General features: G+C 44.7%; 1 protein-coding gene across 6 annotated transcripts; it reads left to right on the forward strand.

Annotated features, from left to right (window-relative positions):
* Positions 1–9,240: 9,240 nt before the first annotated feature.
* On the forward strand, positions 9,241–20,294 carry gata3 (GATA binding protein 3). Of its 6 annotated transcripts, none has more exons than XM_085768950.1 (7): positions 9,241–9,780; positions 10,013–10,531; positions 11,493–12,029; positions 14,548–14,604; positions 14,765–14,811; positions 16,922–17,047; positions 19,987–20,294. In XM_085768950.1, exons 2-7 carry the CDS (start codon positions 10,297–10,299, stop codon positions 20,272–20,274), a joined length of 1,290 nt encoding a protein of 429 aa, XP_085625076.1. In that variant the 5' UTR covers positions 9,241–9,780; positions 10,013–10,296; the 3' UTR covers positions 20,275–20,294. The 6 variants fall into 6 exon arrangements, with proteins under 6 accessions (XP_085625076.1, XP_085625075.1, XP_085625080.1 ...); XM_085768955.1 differs by having other exon boundaries at positions 9,287–9,780; positions 11,493–11,972; XM_085768949.1 differs by lacking the exon at positions 14,765–14,811 and having other exon boundaries at positions 14,548–14,693.
* Positions 20,295–21,286: the final 992 nt, after the last annotated feature.

A 21,286-nucleotide genomic window follows, 5' to 3' on the forward strand; every position in this document is an offset into this window, starting at 1 on the left:
ATAGTGCAGAGTGCTGCTGGAACACTAGCAGGCAAGATTATACCTCTGTGCTTCTATTTTTTTTTTTTTTTTTTTTTTTTATCAGATCCCCCCCTCCCCACCACCATCATCATCACACCACCACCACACCAACACCACCACCCCCCCTTATATTTTACCAATTAAAAATCGTAAAGGCATTTCATTGCCCCGGGATAAAAAAGCATCAGCCTCTCTCCTAACATGGCCATCACTTTCCCCCATCAGATTCATTGTGATGTATTAGATGCAATAAATTATCCCATGTAACAAAACATGGCGAGCTGAAAGGCTGATAATCTGCAGAGGGGAGATAAGGATTCATTATTCCAAATCATTATGAATCCAGCGTTGGCTGTGACTTCTTTCTTAATCAGCTTCTGTGATCCTGGATACGTGAAGGGAGCAGATAAGAGCAGAGTCGTTTATAATTCTCCCCACCTCGGCCTAATATTTTAAAATAAAATCGCAGGGAGAAGCCGCCTTGTAAAAAAAAAAAAAAAAAAAGAAAGAAAAAAAGAGAAAGAAAACACACACACACATACACATTTATACACACATTTGGCTTAACGTTTGGAGGGTGCACATGCAGGACGAGAATAATAAAACACATTGAGAAAATAAATAAGTAAATAGATAATACGTGGCCCCATACATTTTTTGGAGGTGTTTTGTCTCAAATTAAGGTCAGATCTTATTCCACACTTACAGCGGAGAATCATGTAGGCAGCAGCCGGGGAGAGAAAAGAGGCAGAGAGAGATATATGCTGCGGCGTTTATTTCACATTTGGAGTGGGAAGTGTCTAGTAATAAAATTTAGGCTGCACCGGGAGGCTATAAAAAAAAAAAAAAAGAAAAAAAAAGCGGGTGACCGTAAATGATTTACTCCGTTTATGCACTAACGGGGCAGAAAAGCCACGGTGCAGGGGTGGGTTACAGATAAAGCGCTGCTCCACTGGCTCTGCTGCTGCTGCTGCTGCTGCTGCTGCTGCTGCTGCTGCTGCTTTTTATTTTTATTTTATTTTGCAGCTGCACAAATTAAGAGAGAGAGAGAGAGGGATGCACACACGTGGCTAAATAATAATAATAATAATTAAAAAAAGCTGCTGCTGTATTTAATCAGAGTATAAAGGTGACGTTGTACCTGCATGCTGCTGCTGAGATTATAAATATGAGCTGTGGTAGATTTGATTTGATGGGAATAAAGGGCCAGTGCAGTGCGCATGGGCTCTGCCGCGGAGAGAAGGAAGAAGGGGAGCGTTGTTGTTGTGGCTTTGGGGACTTCAGCAGCTGCAGCTCGCCGCGACGCCGTTATAGGACGTATTATAACAAGCTATACAACCCGGGTCTGGGCTACTACTACTACTACTATACTACTACAGCCTGGTTCTCAGCGTGCATGTGACACATTGTGGCCTACAACAGGAAGGTAAAGCCCCGCACCACCGCAGCAGCAGCAGCAGCAGCAGCCAGGCCGTTTACACTCTCCGTTTACAATTAATTAAACACTGACTCCACAAAATCTACTACACCCCTCCTCTTTCCCAAAAAAAAAAAAAAAAAAAAAAATGCACGTCATTTTATATCCGCTCCCTTTCAAAATTAAAATGCATTTTTCCCCTCCTTTATTTAATTGTAACAAGACACAGAATTGATTCTCTTCTTGTTATGTTGCCCCCCCCCCCCCCCCTTCTCTCTCTTCTTCGTAATTAATCTTTTTATTACACCTATAATATGCTTTAATTATCTGGTTTATGTTTATACTATCAAAGCCACATCAGTGTGCACGCTCGATTTATTATTTATTAACTTCACCTTTACATTGAAATCTATAATCATTCCCGGGGAGAAAAAAAATAAGCACTTTATATATTTACGTCAAAAAGCAGATTAATAAATCATTACGATCTGGATGTGTTATTTTGTAATTCCATTTAACTGAAATACTAATTCCATAAATGAAAAGCTATGCGCTTATTTCCCCGCTGCATGATGGAAAACACTGAATTATTCATTAAAAGGCACATTTTGTTGGCTTCAGCCGCGTTTTGCAAGTTTATACAAGGACGGTTTGCGCCAATTATCTTTAATTTATTACCTTAATTGAATTCCTCCACCCCCAACTCCTCTCCCCCTCCACCTCCACCCCCTAAAAAAAAAAAAAAGATAGATTTGGGGTGTGATCAGTTTACACTCTCCTTCAGAGAGAGAGTCAAGGCGCAACATGAGAGATACCAAAGCCTTCAGCATCCTCTACTCTCCTCCTTCTCTCCCTCTCTCCCTCTCCCTCTCTCTCCTCAGTGCATTTCACAGAGAGGAGGATCGGATTTGCTTGGTGCTCCTTTCAATCAACCATGGTGTCAATAAGCAGGAGAAGCAGTAGGCCTCTATATAGCTGCGGGATAAGTGCTGGATGCAATGTGTGGAGCCTCTTTGCTTTCTTTCTTTCCTTCCTTCCCCGTTTTCCAGAACAACAACAACACAACACAACATTAACATTAACAACAACTGCTCAGACCCGTCGCTGTGGCCACAATGCGCGCATTTCCCGATCACATTACCATGCACAGGCTGCTATATGATGATGGTGAGGAGGAGGAGGAGGATGGAGAGATGATGGAGAGATGTTCAGATGCTGCTCTGCCTACATGTTGTTCGGGCATCTCTCTCTCTTTCTGCTCTGGCGCTTTAATTGCTGTGGAGTTTGGTTGGTGATGAGACGGCGGCGGCTACACGGCTTCATCTGTCCTTTGTGGCAGAGGAGAGAGAGAGAAGGAGAGAGAGAAAGAGAGGGAGAGTGAGAGAAAAAAAAAAGGGGGGGGGGTGCTCTGCTCTTTCAAAAAAACACAAAAGGAGGTGCAGCATTTTATGTGCCACTGTGAGGTCTTCTTGTGTTCTGCACTGGAATATCTGCAGAGCACAAACTGCACAGGCTACAATTCAACAATCCATGCACAATAATAACACACAGTCACACAATAATAACACACACTGCCAAGTCTGAGCACATGTATGAAATAATGAAATTAAAAAAAGGCCACATTTACATCATAAAACTGATTTTTCTTACCAAATAAATCCATATTTTAACTCACAATTGACACCTGGATATAGACAAGCTTTTATATTTACACTTACAGCAGTGGGCGTCACGTGGTGTGGTGTTGTAGCTACCTGCCCTGTGGAAATAGAATTTAAAAAATGTTAATAAATGGATTAAGACAAATATTTTATGATATAGGCCTATACATTTTTAATTTCTCTATTGGTTTCTATTGCTCTGACCTGTGATGTGTTCAGACCCGGAAGAGCTGGAGTGTATGGTAAAAAAAAAAAGAAAAAAAAAGGCCTATGTAGCTACACCATCATCATCATCATCATCAACCACGACGCCGACGACTGTGAGTGAGTGAGTGAGTGTGTGATTTTTTCTTCTTCCTCCCCTCTCTCCTCCTCGTCCACGGCTCTCAGCCACCACACACACACACGTACACACACACTCTCTCTCTCTCTCCCTCCGTCTCTCTCTCACTCTCTCTCTCTAAATGCCATCGGCGCTTCCATCTCTATGTCACTCTTTCTTCACATCTGCAGAAAAAAAGCCTCCACCCGTGCAGCAGCAGCAGCAGCAGCAGCAGCAGCAGCGTCCACCGCCTCCTCCTTCACCTCCACCACAGGTCAGTAAATATTTACATTTGTGTGTTTTTTTTGTGTGTGTTTGTGTGTTTGCTGCTCCGGAGCTGAGTCGGTCTGTGGCTGTGCATCATGATCCGATCAACGCTGCGTCCAATCGACTGCCTCGTGTGTGATGTTGCTCGGCTGCGAATGATGGTTAAACTTTTAACTTGTGTGTTTGGAGGTTTTTTTTTCCATGTTATGTGGCTTTAAATGAATAATTCCCCTTAAAGCGAGAAGAGGAAGGAAACATGGTGTCGCTTAAATGAGCCGTTTTCTGAATGGAGTTTGGTGGAGCTGTAGCTGTTATGTAGCAGCTGGTTCCACCTTGTGCACTTGCTCAAACAGCCTGACTGCTGCTGCTGCTGCTGCTGGTACCGCTGGCTACACTACAACATCCACACCGACCGACCGCCATTGTTGCCTTTAACGTCGCCGTTAGCGAGGCACAACAGCAACAACAACTGACAGAAAAATAACCAGCTCCTCTGGATTTTTATTTATTTATGATGAGGCTATTATTATTATTTCTATTTCTATAGCACCGAGATGTAAGCAGACAACGAGCCAAGCCAAGCAACCGCGACTTTGGGATTTAATTTCTAAAGAGAGAGAAAAAAAGAAAGAAAGAAAAAAAAGAAAAAAGAAACATAAGAAGCTGCATTTCATTTCTTAAAATATGTATCGACCTACCTGCAAATAGCCGCAGATGAGGGGGTTTTAACGACCTATTACCTACCGCTCAGGTCGGCGGTGGAGGCAGCAGCCCACAGCCTACAAGCCGTGAAATTGATCTGATTACCTCGCCGGCGGGTCATAAAAAAAGAAGAAGATGGAGAAGAAGGAGAGGAAGAAGAAGAACAAGAAGAAAAAGAAGAAGAGGAGTTGGGCTTCTGCTGAGGCTGCGCTTTCACCCCCCCAACCCTCCACCACCACCTTCCTCCCCCCTCCTCCTCCTCCTCCTCCTCCTCCTGCTCCGTTATTAGTTTCCTCCATGTCGTCTTTATGGTCGCTACGTGTTGAGAGAGGAGCCGCTGGTTCAGTGAAGGAGGATGCACGGGCCAAGTGGCTACGAACGGGTATATTTTTGGATGGAGCAGCGCGTAAAAAATAAAAAAAAAAGAAAAAGAAAAGAAAGGGAAGAGAAGAGAAGAGAAGCTCGCGCACGTTTTGACCCCCCCCCCCTCATCCCTAACAAAAAAAGAAGAGGAAAACCCTTGTATTTTATTTTTATTTCTTCATTTTTCCCTTTTTTTTTAAAAATTATAAATAAACGCTCCTAAAATATCCATTAAATAATGCACCTAATGATTTAAATGTGGGCGTGACACAGATGTGCAACCGCTGCTGCTGCTTTTAAATAAGGAAGTTGTTCAAATTTGGGATTTAAATTTGAATTTAACCAAATGATAATGAGATAATTTCGTGTGTGTTTTTTAAAAATTATTATTAAAACTGGAATTAATAATACTAATAGTCATAATAATAATAATAAATAATTCATAAATATTAGCAGCTTTTGTTTGTGCACATGGGTCCCAGTCAGTCAGAGGTGAACAGGCCCGGTGTGTTCAAGGAAAGATTACATCAGTGCGTCTGGCGAGAAGCGATATAGACTCAGATAAGGATCACAAGTCAGTCAATCAGACCGTTTTGTTTTTCTTTCTTTCTTTCTTCGCCGGGAAGAATGACACAAAACACGAAGTGCTACTTTTTCGACACTCGAAGAAAAAGATGATTTCTCCTCCTCCGTCTTTTCTTATTTCACATCATTCTAGGAAACTCAACTTCTTGCTGTGTTGTTCTTTTTCTTCTTCTTTTTTGTCAAGTTTCACGCGCACACGAATGGCGACCCGCAGAATTTTTTTTTTTGACGCCCTCATTTTATTCTAAGAAGCCGAGCCGGTTCACACGCTGACTGACAGAGCATCAAGCCAGCTTCTCTCATGTGTGTGTGTGCGTGTGTGTGCGTTTTCTTGAAAAGATTAGAAAGGTAACAAATGACTCACGGGGTATGAAAAGTAACACACAGACACACACCGAGTCAACTTGGTTTCTGAGTGTACTGGTGAAGCAGCAGATATAAACCAACAGGCCTGCAGCGGTTTAATTCAGCTTCTTCATTGTTGGAGCAGCGACACTTCCTTAAATTATTTATCATCTATATACAAAACATGTGTCCTTTGTATGTGTGTGTGTTTGTGTATGGGCTATGTGTGTGTTTATATATAATTTATATTATCATATTGATCTATTTATGTGCCAACTGCTGGATATTCTATTCGGCTACGTGTGAGATTTATCTATTGATTTATTTATATATTTATATTTGGTCTGTTTGTTTTGAAATGGATACGACGAGTGTGTGGGACAATATGGAGCCGGACAGGACAGATAGTAAACACACACACACACACACCCACACACACACACACACACACACACACACACACACACACACACACATATATATACACATACATGTGGGCACACGTTCTATTTTAAGACATAATTTTGTGACTATTTTATATATATATATATATAAAATTCAAATCCACAATAAGAATATTATTAATAATGAAAATTATTATTAATATAGTTGGAGGATTATTAAATGTAATTTTCATATTGTGTGATTTTATCTCTCTGACCTCTGATGATTAAACAGCTGCAGAAGGAAACGAGATTTAGGAGGATAAACTATAATTTGCTGATGTGAACACACACACACACACACACACACACACACACACACACACACACACACACACACACGTAGGCTTCTACACACACATACATACACAATCAGTGGTGTTATCTCAACATTTCATCCTCCACACTGGCAGCAGAATAATCCTGTCCGTGTTTTAAATTCTCATTCATGATATATATAGGCTATATATATATATAAAAGGGAAATATAAAAAGTAAAGTGGCCTGGTGTTGGTGTGAATCCGAGCAGACTGATTTAATCTGAATTTATCTCTGCCATCGGACTGGACACTCGCCCACTGCTTTTTCTTTTTTATGAATCAAAGCTTCACACACAGCGGCGCTGCTATTTGTAGGCCATTAGCTGCAGGAACAGACTAATGCTGCTGTATGTAGCCTGGCTCACACATGTGAGAGAGAGATGGAGTCACTACTTCTCCCTTCGTGGCGACAGTTTGGGATTAGAAATGACAACTTTCTTTTTTTTTTTTTTATTCGGCTATGAATAAATAAAGCTGCTGCGTTATTGACACCGAGGCTCGGGAAATCAAAGTGATGGGACGGCTTCCATGTCCCATTCTCTAAGCTTCGATACATCCAAGTCAAGAAACAAAAAAAAAGAAAGAAAAAAAAGAAAAAGAGAAAAGAAAAAACACATAATCGGGATTTCAGGCTACATTCACCGTTCGTGTGTTGCCTCCGAGCACCTAGAAGTGGTGACTCTACTTTGTGGATAATGGCTCCGCGATACTTTTCAAGAGGATAATTACACGAGTCCGCTGACAGCTCGACAATGGCAGCTACAGCAGTTTGCATCCAAGTTCAGTCTCAGGTTTGTCTGAGTGAGGAGGAAACGCTCCCTCTTTCAGTGCGTGTGCGTATGCGTGTGCATGTGCATGTGTCTGTACTATGTGTGTGTGTATATGTGTGTGTGTGTGTCTCCAGGTATATAGGGCTATCCTGGAGAGGAAAAAGACGACACTTTGCCAAGTCTGTCTCAGTCTGTGCTCCCACGCGCCCGGCTGAGAACAACCTCGATATCAAAGAGGGAGGAGGAGGAGGAGGAGGAGGAGGATGAAGGGGGTGGGGGGTTATAAATTGGGAATATATCCTACCTAGACGAGCTAATGGAGCCATCACAGCAAAAAAAAAAAAAAATACACCTTCCTTATCCAAACTGATCAATAATCTGCTATATTATCAGTTATTGATAGGCTACATCTCATGCATTGTTTTGTGCAGCCGTTGCACCCTCCTCTTCCTCCCCCTCCTCTCCCTCCTCTCCCTCCTCCCTATCAAACCAGAATCTACCTGATAATATTAACTCGCAGGAACGCGCAGGATAACGCCGATGCCCTTTTACGTGGGCGTGCGCGCTCCCGCTGCCATAGCTGGTAGCTATACTGCGCGCTCTGCTCTGCTCTGCTGCGGAGTGTATAGCAGCCAGCTAGGGTTCATTTCCTGGCTGTTTGTGTCGTGACGTCACATCCAGTGGCGTCGCCGAGGCTGCCCCCACCACTCACACACACACACATACACACACACACACACACACACACACACACACACACACACACACACACACACTCTCTCTCCTCTATTACTACTATTACACAGAGCCGATATGGAAGTGTATACGAGCATCGCCGGACAGAGTCAAGTCCTCTCTGATTCACATGGAGGAAACTGGAGCTTTCAAATTAAAAGCTCCATATCCCTTAAACATGTGGAGAGAGAGAGAGAGAGATGGAGAGAGAGAGAGAGAGAGAGAGAGAGAGAGAGAGACAGAGAGAGAGAGAGTGAAAAATGGAGCTGGGGCGCATCACTCCCTGCGCGCGCTATCGCCTTACATTAAATGCACTGTTTTGAATAAATAATGACACGAGCCATTGTTGCTTGTCTGTCTGAGTCGCCGCAGTGGGTAGTTAAAGGTTACTGCAAAGATAACTCAACTGACAGTCAATAAATAAACTGTTTATATGCATTAGGATTTTTTTCCCCCCCAATATATTTTTTATTTTTTATACATATATAAATATATACATACATATATAATATTAGAGGTTGTATATATGAGCTCAGTCACCCTGTCGTCCTTGTCCGCTGCTGCTGCCGCTGCTTCACGGTGTGAAGGAAATCGGCTCAATTTGGAGCTGCCATTAGAATAATGTGCCTGTCACCGCGAGAGGACGCACTGTCACAATTTTAAGAGCGTTGAATGTCCCGCAACCTGCCACCGGCCCAGAGCAACAGGCTCTGACTGACTGAACTGACTGCTGCAGACTCTGCTGCTGCTGGGAGAGAAGCTGCAGCAGCTAGGAGGCTGGAGAAGCTGCAGCCTGCACCCTGAGGCCTGATTAAACACCCATATTATTATTAATTAATACATTTATAGCGCATTTATCTGTGCAGCTCCTTTGAAGCGCAGCTGAAGCGCATGTTTTGCTTTTTTAAAATTCCTGATTCATCTATTAACACCATATTTAGGCGTATAAATAAACATATTAATGTTGGACTGATTAATCTATAATAACTCCCTATACACCTTCATCTGCGAGCGCCACCGTGTCACCATTTATAACAAAGGTATGGAGTGTGTTTAGGCCTCAAAAGGGGGAAATCAGCTTATGTATTATAACATCTTCTTTTATGGCAAGGTCATTGAAGATAAAAAATAAAATAAAATAAGACCTAAATCTTGCAGCAGCACTTCTCCTGGTCCACGTTATATTCAATTAGGTGGTGGGGAGGGGGGGGGGGGCAGGCCCCTCCCCTTAACTGATGACACTGACAGACCCTCCTTAAGTTGCGTCGCGCCACAGCTGTCTGCAAGCATTGAGCTGCCTGGCGCCATCCTGAAAGAATGCCTTCACTGTAAAAAAAAAAAAAAAAAAAAAAAAAGAGGGGGTTGGAGAGAGAGAGAGAGAGAGAGCAAGAGAGAGAGAGGTAGAATAGAGCAAGGGCGAGGGAGTAAGAGCCACACAGAGAGAGAGAGAGAGAGAGAGAGAGAGGGGAGCGGAGTTAATGGAGAGGGCTACAACTGCGCACAAACACAGATTTGATCAGTGAGTTTAACTTGCTGGTGCTGGTCAGTGAGCGGTGAAGCCATTCACTGCAAACAAGCCCCGCGCGCCCCGCGACGCCGACGACCATACAACGACTACGACGCCGCCGCCGCCGCCGCTCGAGCCGCTCAAACCTCCACAACCTCCAACTAACTTGTTGAGTTGAGCTGAAAAACACTGACATTTTTTTTTCTGAGAGGAAGAAGTTGAGGAACTCTGTTGCTGCTGCTGCTGCTGCGCTCAGGCTGGATTGGCTCCATTTTGGACGTATTTATATGACAACACCTTTGGTGCACATTTGTAATGTGGGGTATGTGTCCTGTTTAATTTTGACCTTTTTTTTTTTTTTTTTTTTTGCTATTTTCCTTTTTTTTGTTTTGTTTTTTTCTTATAAATCCGGGTATATGCAGTTTTAAAAAAACATAAAAAGCGTTGAGTTGAGCCTCCTCCTCCTCCTGTGTGTTTGAATCGTGCTTGCATGTGAAACACATGAGAATAAAAAAATAAAAACGAGGCAATAAAATTCTTCTCTCTGTCTTCAGGTGATCAGAAGCGAGACCCGCGGAACCTGCTGTGGATTTAACCCCAAAGAGAAACGCGGATTTGGGACAGATTATTTCTTCTCTGGTGACTTGGACCGCTTTGCTTCGGCCGCGCATGAACATTTGCTGGAAGAAAGAAGCAGAAAAAGAAGAAGAGGAAGAAGAAGGAAAAGGAAAAGAAGAAAAAGAACAAGAGACATTTGAAAAAAAAGAGACAAATAAAAAATAAATAGAAATCATAAAAACAAACACACATATACGCACGCACGTATAGCGAAAAGGCGATGGAAGTAAGTGCGGATCAGCCACGATGGATGAGCCATCATCCCGCGGTGTTGAACGAGCAGCATCCCGGCTCACATCACCCGGGCCTCGGCCACTCATACATGGACCCTTCGCAGTATCCCCTCGCTGACGATGTGGATGTACTCTTTAATATCGATGGACAGGGGAACCACGTCTCTCCGTACTATGGAAACTCTGTCCGCGCCGTCCAGAGGTACCCTCCTCCTCCACACAGTGAGTAAACGGCCTCTTTGGGGCCTTTTATTTAATAATGTGGCACATTATCCTCCGTTCAGACCGTCTGTGCATAATTCAGCCTGCAGAAAAGACTCAATTACTGTCGCTGTGTTTGCAGTTATTTCTCCCATCTGACGTTCAGCCCACTTGCAGCTTTCGCTTTTGGCCTAAACCTTTAAAAAAAAAAAAAAAAAAGTGAAGAATTTACGCAAATCACCTTTATAATGTATTTGATTTGTGTGTGTGTGTGGCTTGTGGTCATCCAGGTCCACTCTCGGCTAAACTTCACCACCAGCACCAAATAACATTCAGCTGACTCGTATAGTGTCAGAGTAGATTTTCCAAAAGCCCGTGCGTAATTTGTTTTCTGGATCAATCGGGTGTTTAGTTACGGGTTTGAACAAATAACGTGTGTGTGTTGGCACCGAGGTCACAGATACACCTGGAATATTTCCGTAATGCTCGGAAAGCCTGTTTCTCACTTCTGAGCGCTGCACAATATTTATTCAAACCGAGGAGCTCAGCTCTTCATCCGCACACACTCGTTTGTGGAGTTTCCTATATTGTAACCTTTGACTTCCTGGATGTAGTTTTTTTTTTCTTTTCTTTTGACTTAACTGATACAAAGTGTTGTTCCATGAGATGAAGGGCCGGAGAGGTCAGATCACACAGCCACAATCTCAGCAGCACAAAGTGTATTTGAATGAGCAGCTGGAGGGAGAGAGAGAGAGAGAGGGGAAAAAATACGCATGAATATATTTGGTGAAATGAAATCTGTGCGTAAACTCTTTAATCTGATGCTGTTTTTCAGGCCTGAAGCGCAAAAAAGAAAGATTTTTGTGTGTGTTATAGCGTGTGTGAAGATGTTGTTGTGTGTTGTTTCTCTGTTCGCTGCAGAACAGAACAGAAGGAGGTCAGGTTGTGATGTTTTCTTGTGTTTTCTGTGCCGCTGCCTCAGGTAGCCAGGTGTGCCGTCCCTCGTTACTGCACGGCTCTCTGCCCTGGCTGGAGGGGAGCAAAGGCATCGGCCCGCACCACAGCACTTCTCCCTGGAACCTGAGCCCCTTCCCCAAGAACCCCCTGCACCACGGATCCCCGGCCAGCCTGTCCGTCTACCCCCCGGCCTCCTCCTCCGCCTCCCTGTCCACCGGCCACTCCAGTCCGCACCTCTTCACGTTTCCCCCGACCCCGCCGAAAGACGTGTCCCCGGACCCGGGCATATCCACCCCGGGCTCCAGCAGCTCCGGGCGGCAGGAGGACAAAGAGTGCATAAAGTACCAGGTGACCCTGGCCGAGAGTATGAAACTGGAGTCAGCTCACAGCAGGAGCGTGGCATCACTAGGAGCAGGGTCAGCCTCTGCCCACCACCCCATCGCCACATACCCACAATATGTCCCAGAATACGGCCCAGGCCTCTTCCCACCAAGTAGCCTGATAGGTGGGTCATCTTCTAGTTATGGTTCCAAAACAAGACCAAAAACAAGGTCCTGTTCAGGTAGGCGTGCGCTTTATTACATTCCCTTTTGATCTAACATTATTCCCCAGATTTGCAGCCTCGATGATCAGCCATGTTTAATATTTCATAAAAAAGAAAAAATATAAGAAGAAAAGATAAAAGAAAATTACCCATGAGCACCTCTTTCACCCTTTTACAGGGGTCAACAAGCTGTGCTCCACACAGGCGCACCAGCTGCCTCCAAGCTCTTTCTTTCATCACCTAATAATAATAATATTAATAACAATGATAATAATAATATATTTGAAATCAATTTAATTTAAAAGATAATAATAGAATAAATATTAGATTTTTCCCTCTCAACCAGTATAATAAAATCGAACAATCCTTATGACGTGTTCAGGTTCAGAGTTGAATGCTCGGATTAATTTAGGTCATTTTTTTTGCTCAGAGAGCAGGGTGATGGGTGGGAGAGAGAGAGGGGGAGAGATGGAGGGGGAGAGGGGGAGAGGGAGGGGGGGCAGAGGGGAAGCCAGCTCGCTCTCTGGGCTGTGTCGCCCCGTTTATATGTTTAAGATAATCCCATTACTGTCAGACCAGTGCACGCCACAGTTGCATTGTTTACCCAGCGGTAGAGCACCGGATGCTGCTCGTTCATTCACAGGGAAAAGAGAGAGAGAGAGAGAGAGAGAGAAAGCGGGGCGAACCGTCGCCGTGGCAGAGTGCACGAACCGCCGAGGGAGGGAGAGGAGAGGAGAGGAGGAAGAGAGGAGGAGGGAGGGAGAGAGTGTGCGTTATAGTGTGAGAGAGGGAGACATTTCCAAATTCGTGATGAAGAGGGGGAGGGAGGTGAGAGAGGAGAGGAGAGAGGGGGGTAATTATTTTAAAGGTTATTGCTGCAGCAGCTGAAAAGCAGTTTTCTGTAATGAGATTAATATCAGCGGCTTTGATGTGAGTATAGAAAACAGTGGATTAGTTGATGCATATCATCAGGATTATTCAGCAGCACACACTGGGCCATTACTGCAAATAAAGATTTTTAATTCGAGGATAATAAGAGATAATGTTCATTTAAAAAAGATATTTCCCCCCCGATCTGTGGAAGTAAAGAGCTGCTGCGTCTGAATGGAGGAGTTATCAGTGCACAGAGAGAGAGAGACAGAGAGAGTGTGTGTTTAAGTGTGTGTTTAAGATCTAAACTTCATATATACCACAGAAAACAATCAGTGTATATTCGTCAAACACACACACACACACACATACACACACCTGGTGCAGGAGAAGCTGCAGCAGCTTCTTGTCTCAAGTCACTCACACTGGATGAGAAACAGTTCCTGTTTGATTTCAGCAGCGTCTTCTTCTGCCAAAATAGAAAGAAACTCACACTCTCACACACGCGCATACACACACTCACGTACACACATAAACACACACTCATGCATCGGCTACTTACACTCTCACACTCTCTTGTCCTGCTGCTTGCATGTCTGTCACATCTAAACACAGCACGACCCAGACTGACGTATCTCTCTCTGTCTTTGTGGAGAAGTCGGGCCTTGTGTAGCTAGTGTGTGTGTGTGTGTGTGTGTGTGTGTGTTTGTGTGTGTTTGTGTAGCTAGTGTGTGCGTGTAGATGTGTGTGTGTTTTTGCAGCTCGCAAAAAAAAAGGGGAAGTGCGGCTGCATGAAAATGCAAAAGGCTCTCGGCGCTGCACAAAAGCCCTGTGTTGAGTCTCTGCTTTCAAATAATCTGAGTGTGACTGCAGCTCCCTTGTTTCACTTTCACCCCCCACCCCACCCTACACACACACACACACACACACACACACACACACACACACACACACACACACACACCTCACCCTGCCTCACCTCCTCACCCCCACACTCCCCAATACTATAATCAAACTGTGAGTGCGCGTCTCACCTGTCGGTGTCACTATTGAAGTGCCAGTCAAACCTCAGCAGCAACTCCCTCCATCAATTAAAAAAACAAAAGACACGTCTATTAATAAAACACCCTCTTTTATTAGTATTAATATTATCAATATATATTATTATTATTGTTATTATTATAATATTATTATTACTATTACTGGCTGATGAGAGAAAGCTAAAGGCCTTGTGTTTTTGGTTCTATATGATAAATTGTCCCGGATCAATCTGAGCTCAGTGTGAAAATCCACTTCAGTGACTCGTGTTTTAAAAAAGTTGTTGTTCATTTACCTCGTGGACCTTAACACAACTAACACTGACCACGTGTGTTTGCTGCATTATATTATGTGTATATGTGTATATAACTGCTGCTGTAAAATTAATGCTTCTTGTATTTATTATTATTATTATTATAACGATAAATATTTGCTGTGATTTAACGCCACTAATCTAAATTTTTTTTTATTCTCAGCTTTTATTATCATAAGCATCAGGATTTTTCTTTTCTTTTTTATTATTATTTTTAATCTATTCCTGACGGTGAACTGACCTGGACACTGTCTCCATGTGCGCTTGTGTGTGTGTTTGTGTGTGTGTGTGTAATGTGCGCGTGTGCTCTTGCAGAAGGTAGAGAGTGTGTGAACTGCGGGGCCACGTCGACCCCCCTGTGGAGGCGGGATGGTACGGGTCACTATCTGTGTAACGCCTGCGGACTCTATCACAAGATGAACGGGCAGAATCGCCCTCTGATCAAACCCAAGCGGCGGCTGGTACGTTCACCCACCACATGTTCTCTGTTGATGACATTCTCCGTCTCTCTCTCTGTTTTTCCCCTATCCAGGAAGAAGTAGGCCTATTAGCTGCAGGAAATTGACCCGACAAGTGCAGGTCTCTGTTTTCAGATACTACCATAGAAAAAAAACTGCACATATATTATTATTTATTTTTTTTGTCAAATGCAAATGACGATGCTATTTTTTATTTGCAAAAAAAAAAAAAAAGAAAAAAAAAGAGAAATTGCCATTGATTCACAGTTTGAACAATATAGTAGCCTATAAATAGCCGCCACCCCCTCCTCTTCCTCCTCCTCCTCCTCCTCCTACTGTAACTTGTTGCAGTGGAGCTGCAGGCCTATGCGTCAATCAGATCCAATATTATTTTCATATTTTGGCAACTGGTATAGGCAAATCTTTTATTGCCATTATCATTATTATTTTTTTTTTTCGTATTTGAGGTTATTGCAGGGAAAGCCCCCCTCTCCCCCTCGCTCTCTGATCACCAGCTTTAAGGAGTTCCCCAGCTTTCTTATGAAAACAGAAACAGAAAACAAACGAGAAAAAAAAAAGAAAAAATCTTTCGAGGCAAACATGGCCGATCAGTCCAGCTCTGAACCTCCTCCTCCTCCTCCTCCTCCTCCTCCTGCATCTCGCCTCTAATGTGAAAACCCGACTTCCCAGGGAAAGGGCTGCCGGATATCTGAGCAGCGCAGATAAGTCGCTTTTAACAACACGGGCCCCGCTTCCCCAGTCAAAACAGAAAGGCTGCGGCGCAGTCCGAGCCACGCCGGCCGGGTCAGGTGTGGGTATAGCGAGGGAGTGAGTGACCATGCACGCAACGTGAGTCACAGATGAAGGGAGAATTTATGTGCAAGAAAGACAGAGAAAGAAGAGGAGGAAGAGGAGGAGGTTCAGCATCTGTCTGATCATTAGAATAAAACTAGATATAGAAATGAACGCAGAGACGTCATAGGCTACATCTATAAATAAATAAATAAATAAAGTTAACCCCTCTGCAGCTGATTGGTTATTCCCAGCACGCAAGCAAAAGGGTTAGGGTTATTATAGGGCCAGCGCACGTGTATAATTGGAAATCCCTCCTCGAGATAATGTAGTCCTTTACGTCGGGCGTCCTCTGCGGTCACCTGTCCTGTCTATCGATTGTATTTTTTTTTTTTTTTTAAAGAGAGATTATAACATCAATGTCAAGGCGCTGCAGCAAAAGCGAGCAGACTCACTATATATATATATAGGCAGCTCAGTCCACGAGAGAGAGGAGACATGACTTTGAGTCAGGGTGAAGGGAGGGATCCACTCCGCTGCACACACACTCCTTCCTTTTCTTATGTTTAAAAAAAAAAAATCTCTTTAAATTAATAATAATAATAATAATATTTGTTGTGCTTTTTTATACCAAACGTCTTTCATTCATTCATCCATCCATCCATTCATAACAGTGTGTGCACAGATCCTATAGCTAGAAAAGCTTTAATGTCCAAGTCCAGGCCCCGTTTTTTTTTTTTTTCCCTTAAATCTCTTTTACATCTCAATTGTTAAACATGAGCACGCAGGGCCACGTTTTAAAAACGAGCCTTCGTGGCACTTTTTTTTTTTTAGGGGGGAAATTTAATCAGATTTAATAGCTCTCCCATTTCAAGGCACTACTTTTATGTCTTCTGTAAATATTTATTCTGCAGGAGGTATGTGCTCTGTGACGCTATTTTTAGCCTGCACTGAAGGCAGCTCTGTTTTCTTTTTTTTGTCCCTATTTTTTAACTATTCTCAGCTTTAAGTGGAAGCAAAAAAAAAAAAAAAAAAAAAATTATACAGTTATACAGAGTCATAATAAAGCTTTTGCTGCCTGCCATGTTTTAATGGGGTTTTCTAAAAAAAAAAAATAGCTTAGAGTAGAAAATAATGAGTGTATTTAATGTATTTTCTTTATTGCATTTGATGCCACGTGCAGGGCTGCAGGATTAGCTACACACACATGCGCGCCCACTAATATCAAATAGAGGCTATTGTTTTTAAATGATATATTTTGACTTTAATTCTGGTCAAATGAACCAAATTGTTATGGTTAAAAAAAACAAAAGACAAAAAAAAAAAAGAAAAAACACACAATGGCAGCCCTGCACGTCGGCGTCTCCACCTGGTTATTGATTAGCGCTGATTAGACGCAGTCATGTGACGCTTCTCTCTCCTCTCTGTCTGTGTATCAGTCCGCAGCCAGGCGGGCAGGGACGTCATGTGCGAACTGTCAGACGACAACGACGACGCTGTGGCGGAGAAACGCCAACGGGGACCCGGTGTGTAACGCCTGCGGCCTCTACTTTAAACTGCACAATGTAAGTAATAGAGGTTTCATAGTTGGAGGTGGGTGGGAGGAGTGGGGGGGAGGGAGGGAGGGAGGGATGGAGGGGGCTGCAGCAGCTCCTCTCTCTATATAACCTGCATCACATCTACACACACAGAGGATATTTATCCCTCTCCTCCTCCTCCTCCTCCTCCTTCTTCCCTCATCATCACATCCTGCTGGGCACCTTAACCTCCTCTCCTCCTCCCCTCACCTCACCTCCTTCACCCCTTCTCCTCCTTCCTCCCTCCTTCTGCATATTTTATCTGACTCGTCCCTGCAGAGAATTTCCGGGGCACGGCCGATAACAAATACTGTAGAATTAATATGATTTATTGGCAGTAAGTAGGAATCTAAAATGTATAAGAGCAGAGTGAAGTGAAGGAAGCCTGCAGCAGCAGCAGCAGTAGTGGGCCGCGCACTGCTTTTGAATATTAAAGAAGGGGGAGGAGGGGGGAGGAGAAGGGAGGTAGTGAGGGAGGAGAGGGGAGGGGGGGTCTTAATTAAAATTCGATTAATTTCTAGGCCGATTTTTTTTCTTTTCTTCTTATTTCTAGCCTTTTGGTTCCTTACGCGCTTAGGACTTGAAGTCCTTCCCCTTCCTCCCCCTCTTCCTCCTCCCCCCCTCTGACCACCAATCCCTCTGATTCGTTTTGGGTTGGTTAGAGCCTCACCACATCATTTCACATCCTCAATCTGAAAACCCCAGGGACTCGTTTATCTCCCCCCTTCTCCTCTCTCTCTCCCTCCCTCCCCCACCTTCTCTCTCTCCTGTGCACAAAACTGTCACTTCTAATCAAACAGCCATTATGGTTGAAACTTATAATAAAATAATAATAATAATCAGGAGGCTAACGGTTGCAGTGGTTGCATATCTCCTCTCCGGCCTGCGTCCCACCTCCCAGTGTGTCGGGTTGGGGTGGGGGTATTGTGGGTGGGGGTGGGAGGCGGGGTGGGGTATCCTGCTCTGCTGCCCCTTGCTTGTCACGCAAAGTGCCTCCCCTGTTAAATCATTTTCCCATGTTACTTTTGGCAGATAGTGTCGGCGCTCTCCAGAAAACAGACGGGGACCAAGTAAAGGTTAAAGGGAGAGAGAGAGGAATAATAATAATAATATTTCCCAGTTACACATTAGCATTTGAACTCACCACGACCTCGGGCCTCGTAATTGTGGAAATTAGTTTATTTTGGTAAATCCAGACTCCTGTTGAGGAGCTCGATCCCTTTGAAACAAATTCCACATTCTTCACGGGGAATTTAGCCGTTAGTCCGAGTGTTTTTGTGTAGATATATCTATGAGGGACAGTGTCAGATCACCTGATGGTATTTAGCCGTGTGTGTGTGTGTGTGTGTGGTGTTGTTGTGATAGAAAACTTGTGTGAAAAAAGTGAAGTTGCCATCACAGTGCGAGGGTTGCGTTCACACCCAGACAGTGCTCAGGAATCAGGGGCTTTTCTCACCACGTGTCAACGACACCTCTGCAGCTTCTGCAGGGAGCTGAGGTTTCAGGTGGTTATACGGCGTTAGCTCTGACAGAGAGAGATAGAGAGGAAAGGATGTGACAGAGAGAGGTGTACGCTGGGTATTCTGCGGTGGTCATTGACTGAAACGCTTTCTGGCTTCATGGTTTTTTTGTTTTGATGTGCGCGGGCGGCGGTGTTGGTGTTGGTGGTGTTAGCGGTGGTCTGAGCGCAGGTCGGAGGGGCTCAAGGCTTCCTCTTGTGAGGCGTCAGACGTCTCAGCATCAAAGCAGCAGCAGCAGCAGCAGAAGGCCCATGGCCGGCTGTAAAGGTGGGCGTAGCAAGCGCTGCCTCAGAGCTGGAAGAAGCAACGGCAGGGAGAGTCACTCAGTGTGGAGCCACATCTTAAGAGAATGAAACCACATCACTAAAAAGGACCGGGGAGAGGAGGAAGAGGAGGGAGAAGGAGGAGGAGGAGGGGAGAGATCTCTGCCCTCTGCTAATCAGAGGCCAGTCAGCGAAAAAAAATGCCAATGTCTCCGAGGTAGAGAGAGGGAAAGAGAGAGAAAGGGGAAGAAATCCCTGTTCCCATTTCCCCGGGAAGAACCCGCGCTCAGAAATACGAAAAAAAAAAAAAAAAAAAAGATCAGGAAGCCAGTCGGCCTCATCCACCTCCCCTCATAATCCTGCCCACAGCCCGAATTCCTTCATCCAGCTCTCATTCCCGGCTAAAACCGATGCTGGAATATGGCAGCTGGGGCCATTTTGGCCAAGAGACGGCCACGCGGTCGAGGAGGGAGGGAGAAGAGGGGGAGGAAGAGGAAGAGGAGGGAGGGAGGAGGAGGAGGGTGTAGAGAAGGACTTGGCCGACGCCGGCGGTCGTCATGGCCATGTGTCTCTGTGGTCGAGCGGCTGCACATCAGCTGCCAGGACCCTTCTCCTTCTCCTTCTTCTCCTCTTCCTTCTCCATCTCACTCTCTCCATCTTCCCTCCAACAACCCTCCTCCTCCTCCTCCTCTTCCTCCCTTCCTCCCTCCATTTTTCTTTCTGGCACGGCCGCGGCCTCAGATACAGTCCAGCTTAAAAGGAATCAACATTTTAAATCCACACACACACACACAGTAACACAGTAGAGTGTATATATAAACAGTGTTGTGTTTCAGGATGGGACAGTCAGATTTGTCTTGTAATGGGACTCCATTACATATCATTATGTTTTCCCCCCAAAAAGCCCCGAGTCTGCAGAAGAGTCTGAGAGAGAAAAACCCTAAAGAGTTCAGGGCGCGCCACATTTCTCTGATTTGTTTTGAGACGCGGTGACACCACCCGCTTATTGTGTCGCTTAACGTAAACACGGCTGCGTCCATACGTCTATATCTATCTACTGTATCTGTCTGTATCAGTGTGTCTCGGCCACCCCCGCGACAAAGTACTAATCTGCCATCTTCTCTCTGTCTCCTTTCGAGAGCAGATCAACCGACCTCTGACCATGAAGAAGGAAGGCATCCAGACCAGGAACAGGAAGATGTCCAGCAAGTCCAAGAAGAGCAAAAAGTCCCAAGACAACATGGAAGACTTCTCCAAGAGCCTGATGGACAAGAGCAGCTTCAGCCCGGCCGCCCTGTCCCGCCACATGTCGTCCTTCCCTCCCTTCTCGCACTCAGGCCACATGCTGAGCACCCCCACACCCATGCACCCTTCCTCCAGCCTCCCCTTCGCCCCCCACCACCCTTCCAGTATGGTGACGGCCATGGGTTAGACGCCTCCCCCCTACCTCCCCCCCTTTAATGGGATAGTTTCATTCATCAAATTCAAATTTCACTCATTATCTACTCACCCTCATGTCGACTAAGAGCTGTGAGAAGTTTCAGAGTCCTCCGTTCCTTCTCTGAGTTACGGGGGGTAATAGGTCCGTGCAGCAGTATTTGTCCATATATAATGGTTGTGAATGGATACCAACTTTCCTCGTCCAAAAAGACACACCAAAAAACATCAAAAATACCTCCATACTGCTCGTCTGTAATGTCCCTCTTGTATTGAAGCCCCGACATGACAAAATTGTTCCAAAAAAAATTAAATAAGTCTATATTTTAAGCTTGTTTGTAGTGGAAGCTCCCAGTGTCTCAGTTCACTGCTCTTCCTGTGTCAGTGCAAGATTTGCACTGACCGGCGGAACAATTTCTCATGTCGGGGCTTCAATACCAGAGGGACATTACAGACGAGCACTATGGAGGTATTTGGATGTTTTTTGGTGTGTCTTTTTGTTACGAAGAAAGTTGGTATCCATTGACAACCATTATATGGACAAATACTGCTGCGCGGACCCCCCTGTAACTCCAAGAAGGCACGGAGGACTCTGAAAATTCTCCCAGCTCTTAGTCGACATGAGGGTGAGTAGATAATGAGTGAAATTTGAATTTTGGGTGAACTATCCCCTTTAACCCCTTTCCCCCCCCCGAACCCTCAGCCTCATCACTATCACCACGACAACCACCATCGCCCTCGGTACCTCTGCTGACCTGCTTCCATCATATCCCTAAAAGACGAACAGACTGCTCCTCAGCCTATCCCCCCCCCCCCAACCCACCCCCCCTCTCCGTGGCTCGCGGCCGCTCCCCCCCTCCCTCACTTGTATCTTATTTTTATAAAAATCAAAGCGTACCTCTGCGATGTGAATGCTTTGCAGACTTTGACTCTGAGACTGTGGCGCACTGACCTCCAGGAGGGGAAGAAAAAAAAAAAGTTGTGTTGTTGTTTTTTTTTTTTTTTCC

Source organism: Trachurus japonicus, chromosome 23 (assembly GCF_045865225.1).
Source record: "Trachurus japonicus isolate A0001 chromosome 23, Traja_1.0".
Taxonomy (NCBI): domain Eukaryota; kingdom Metazoa; phylum Chordata; class Actinopteri; order Carangiformes; family Carangidae; genus Trachurus; species Trachurus japonicus.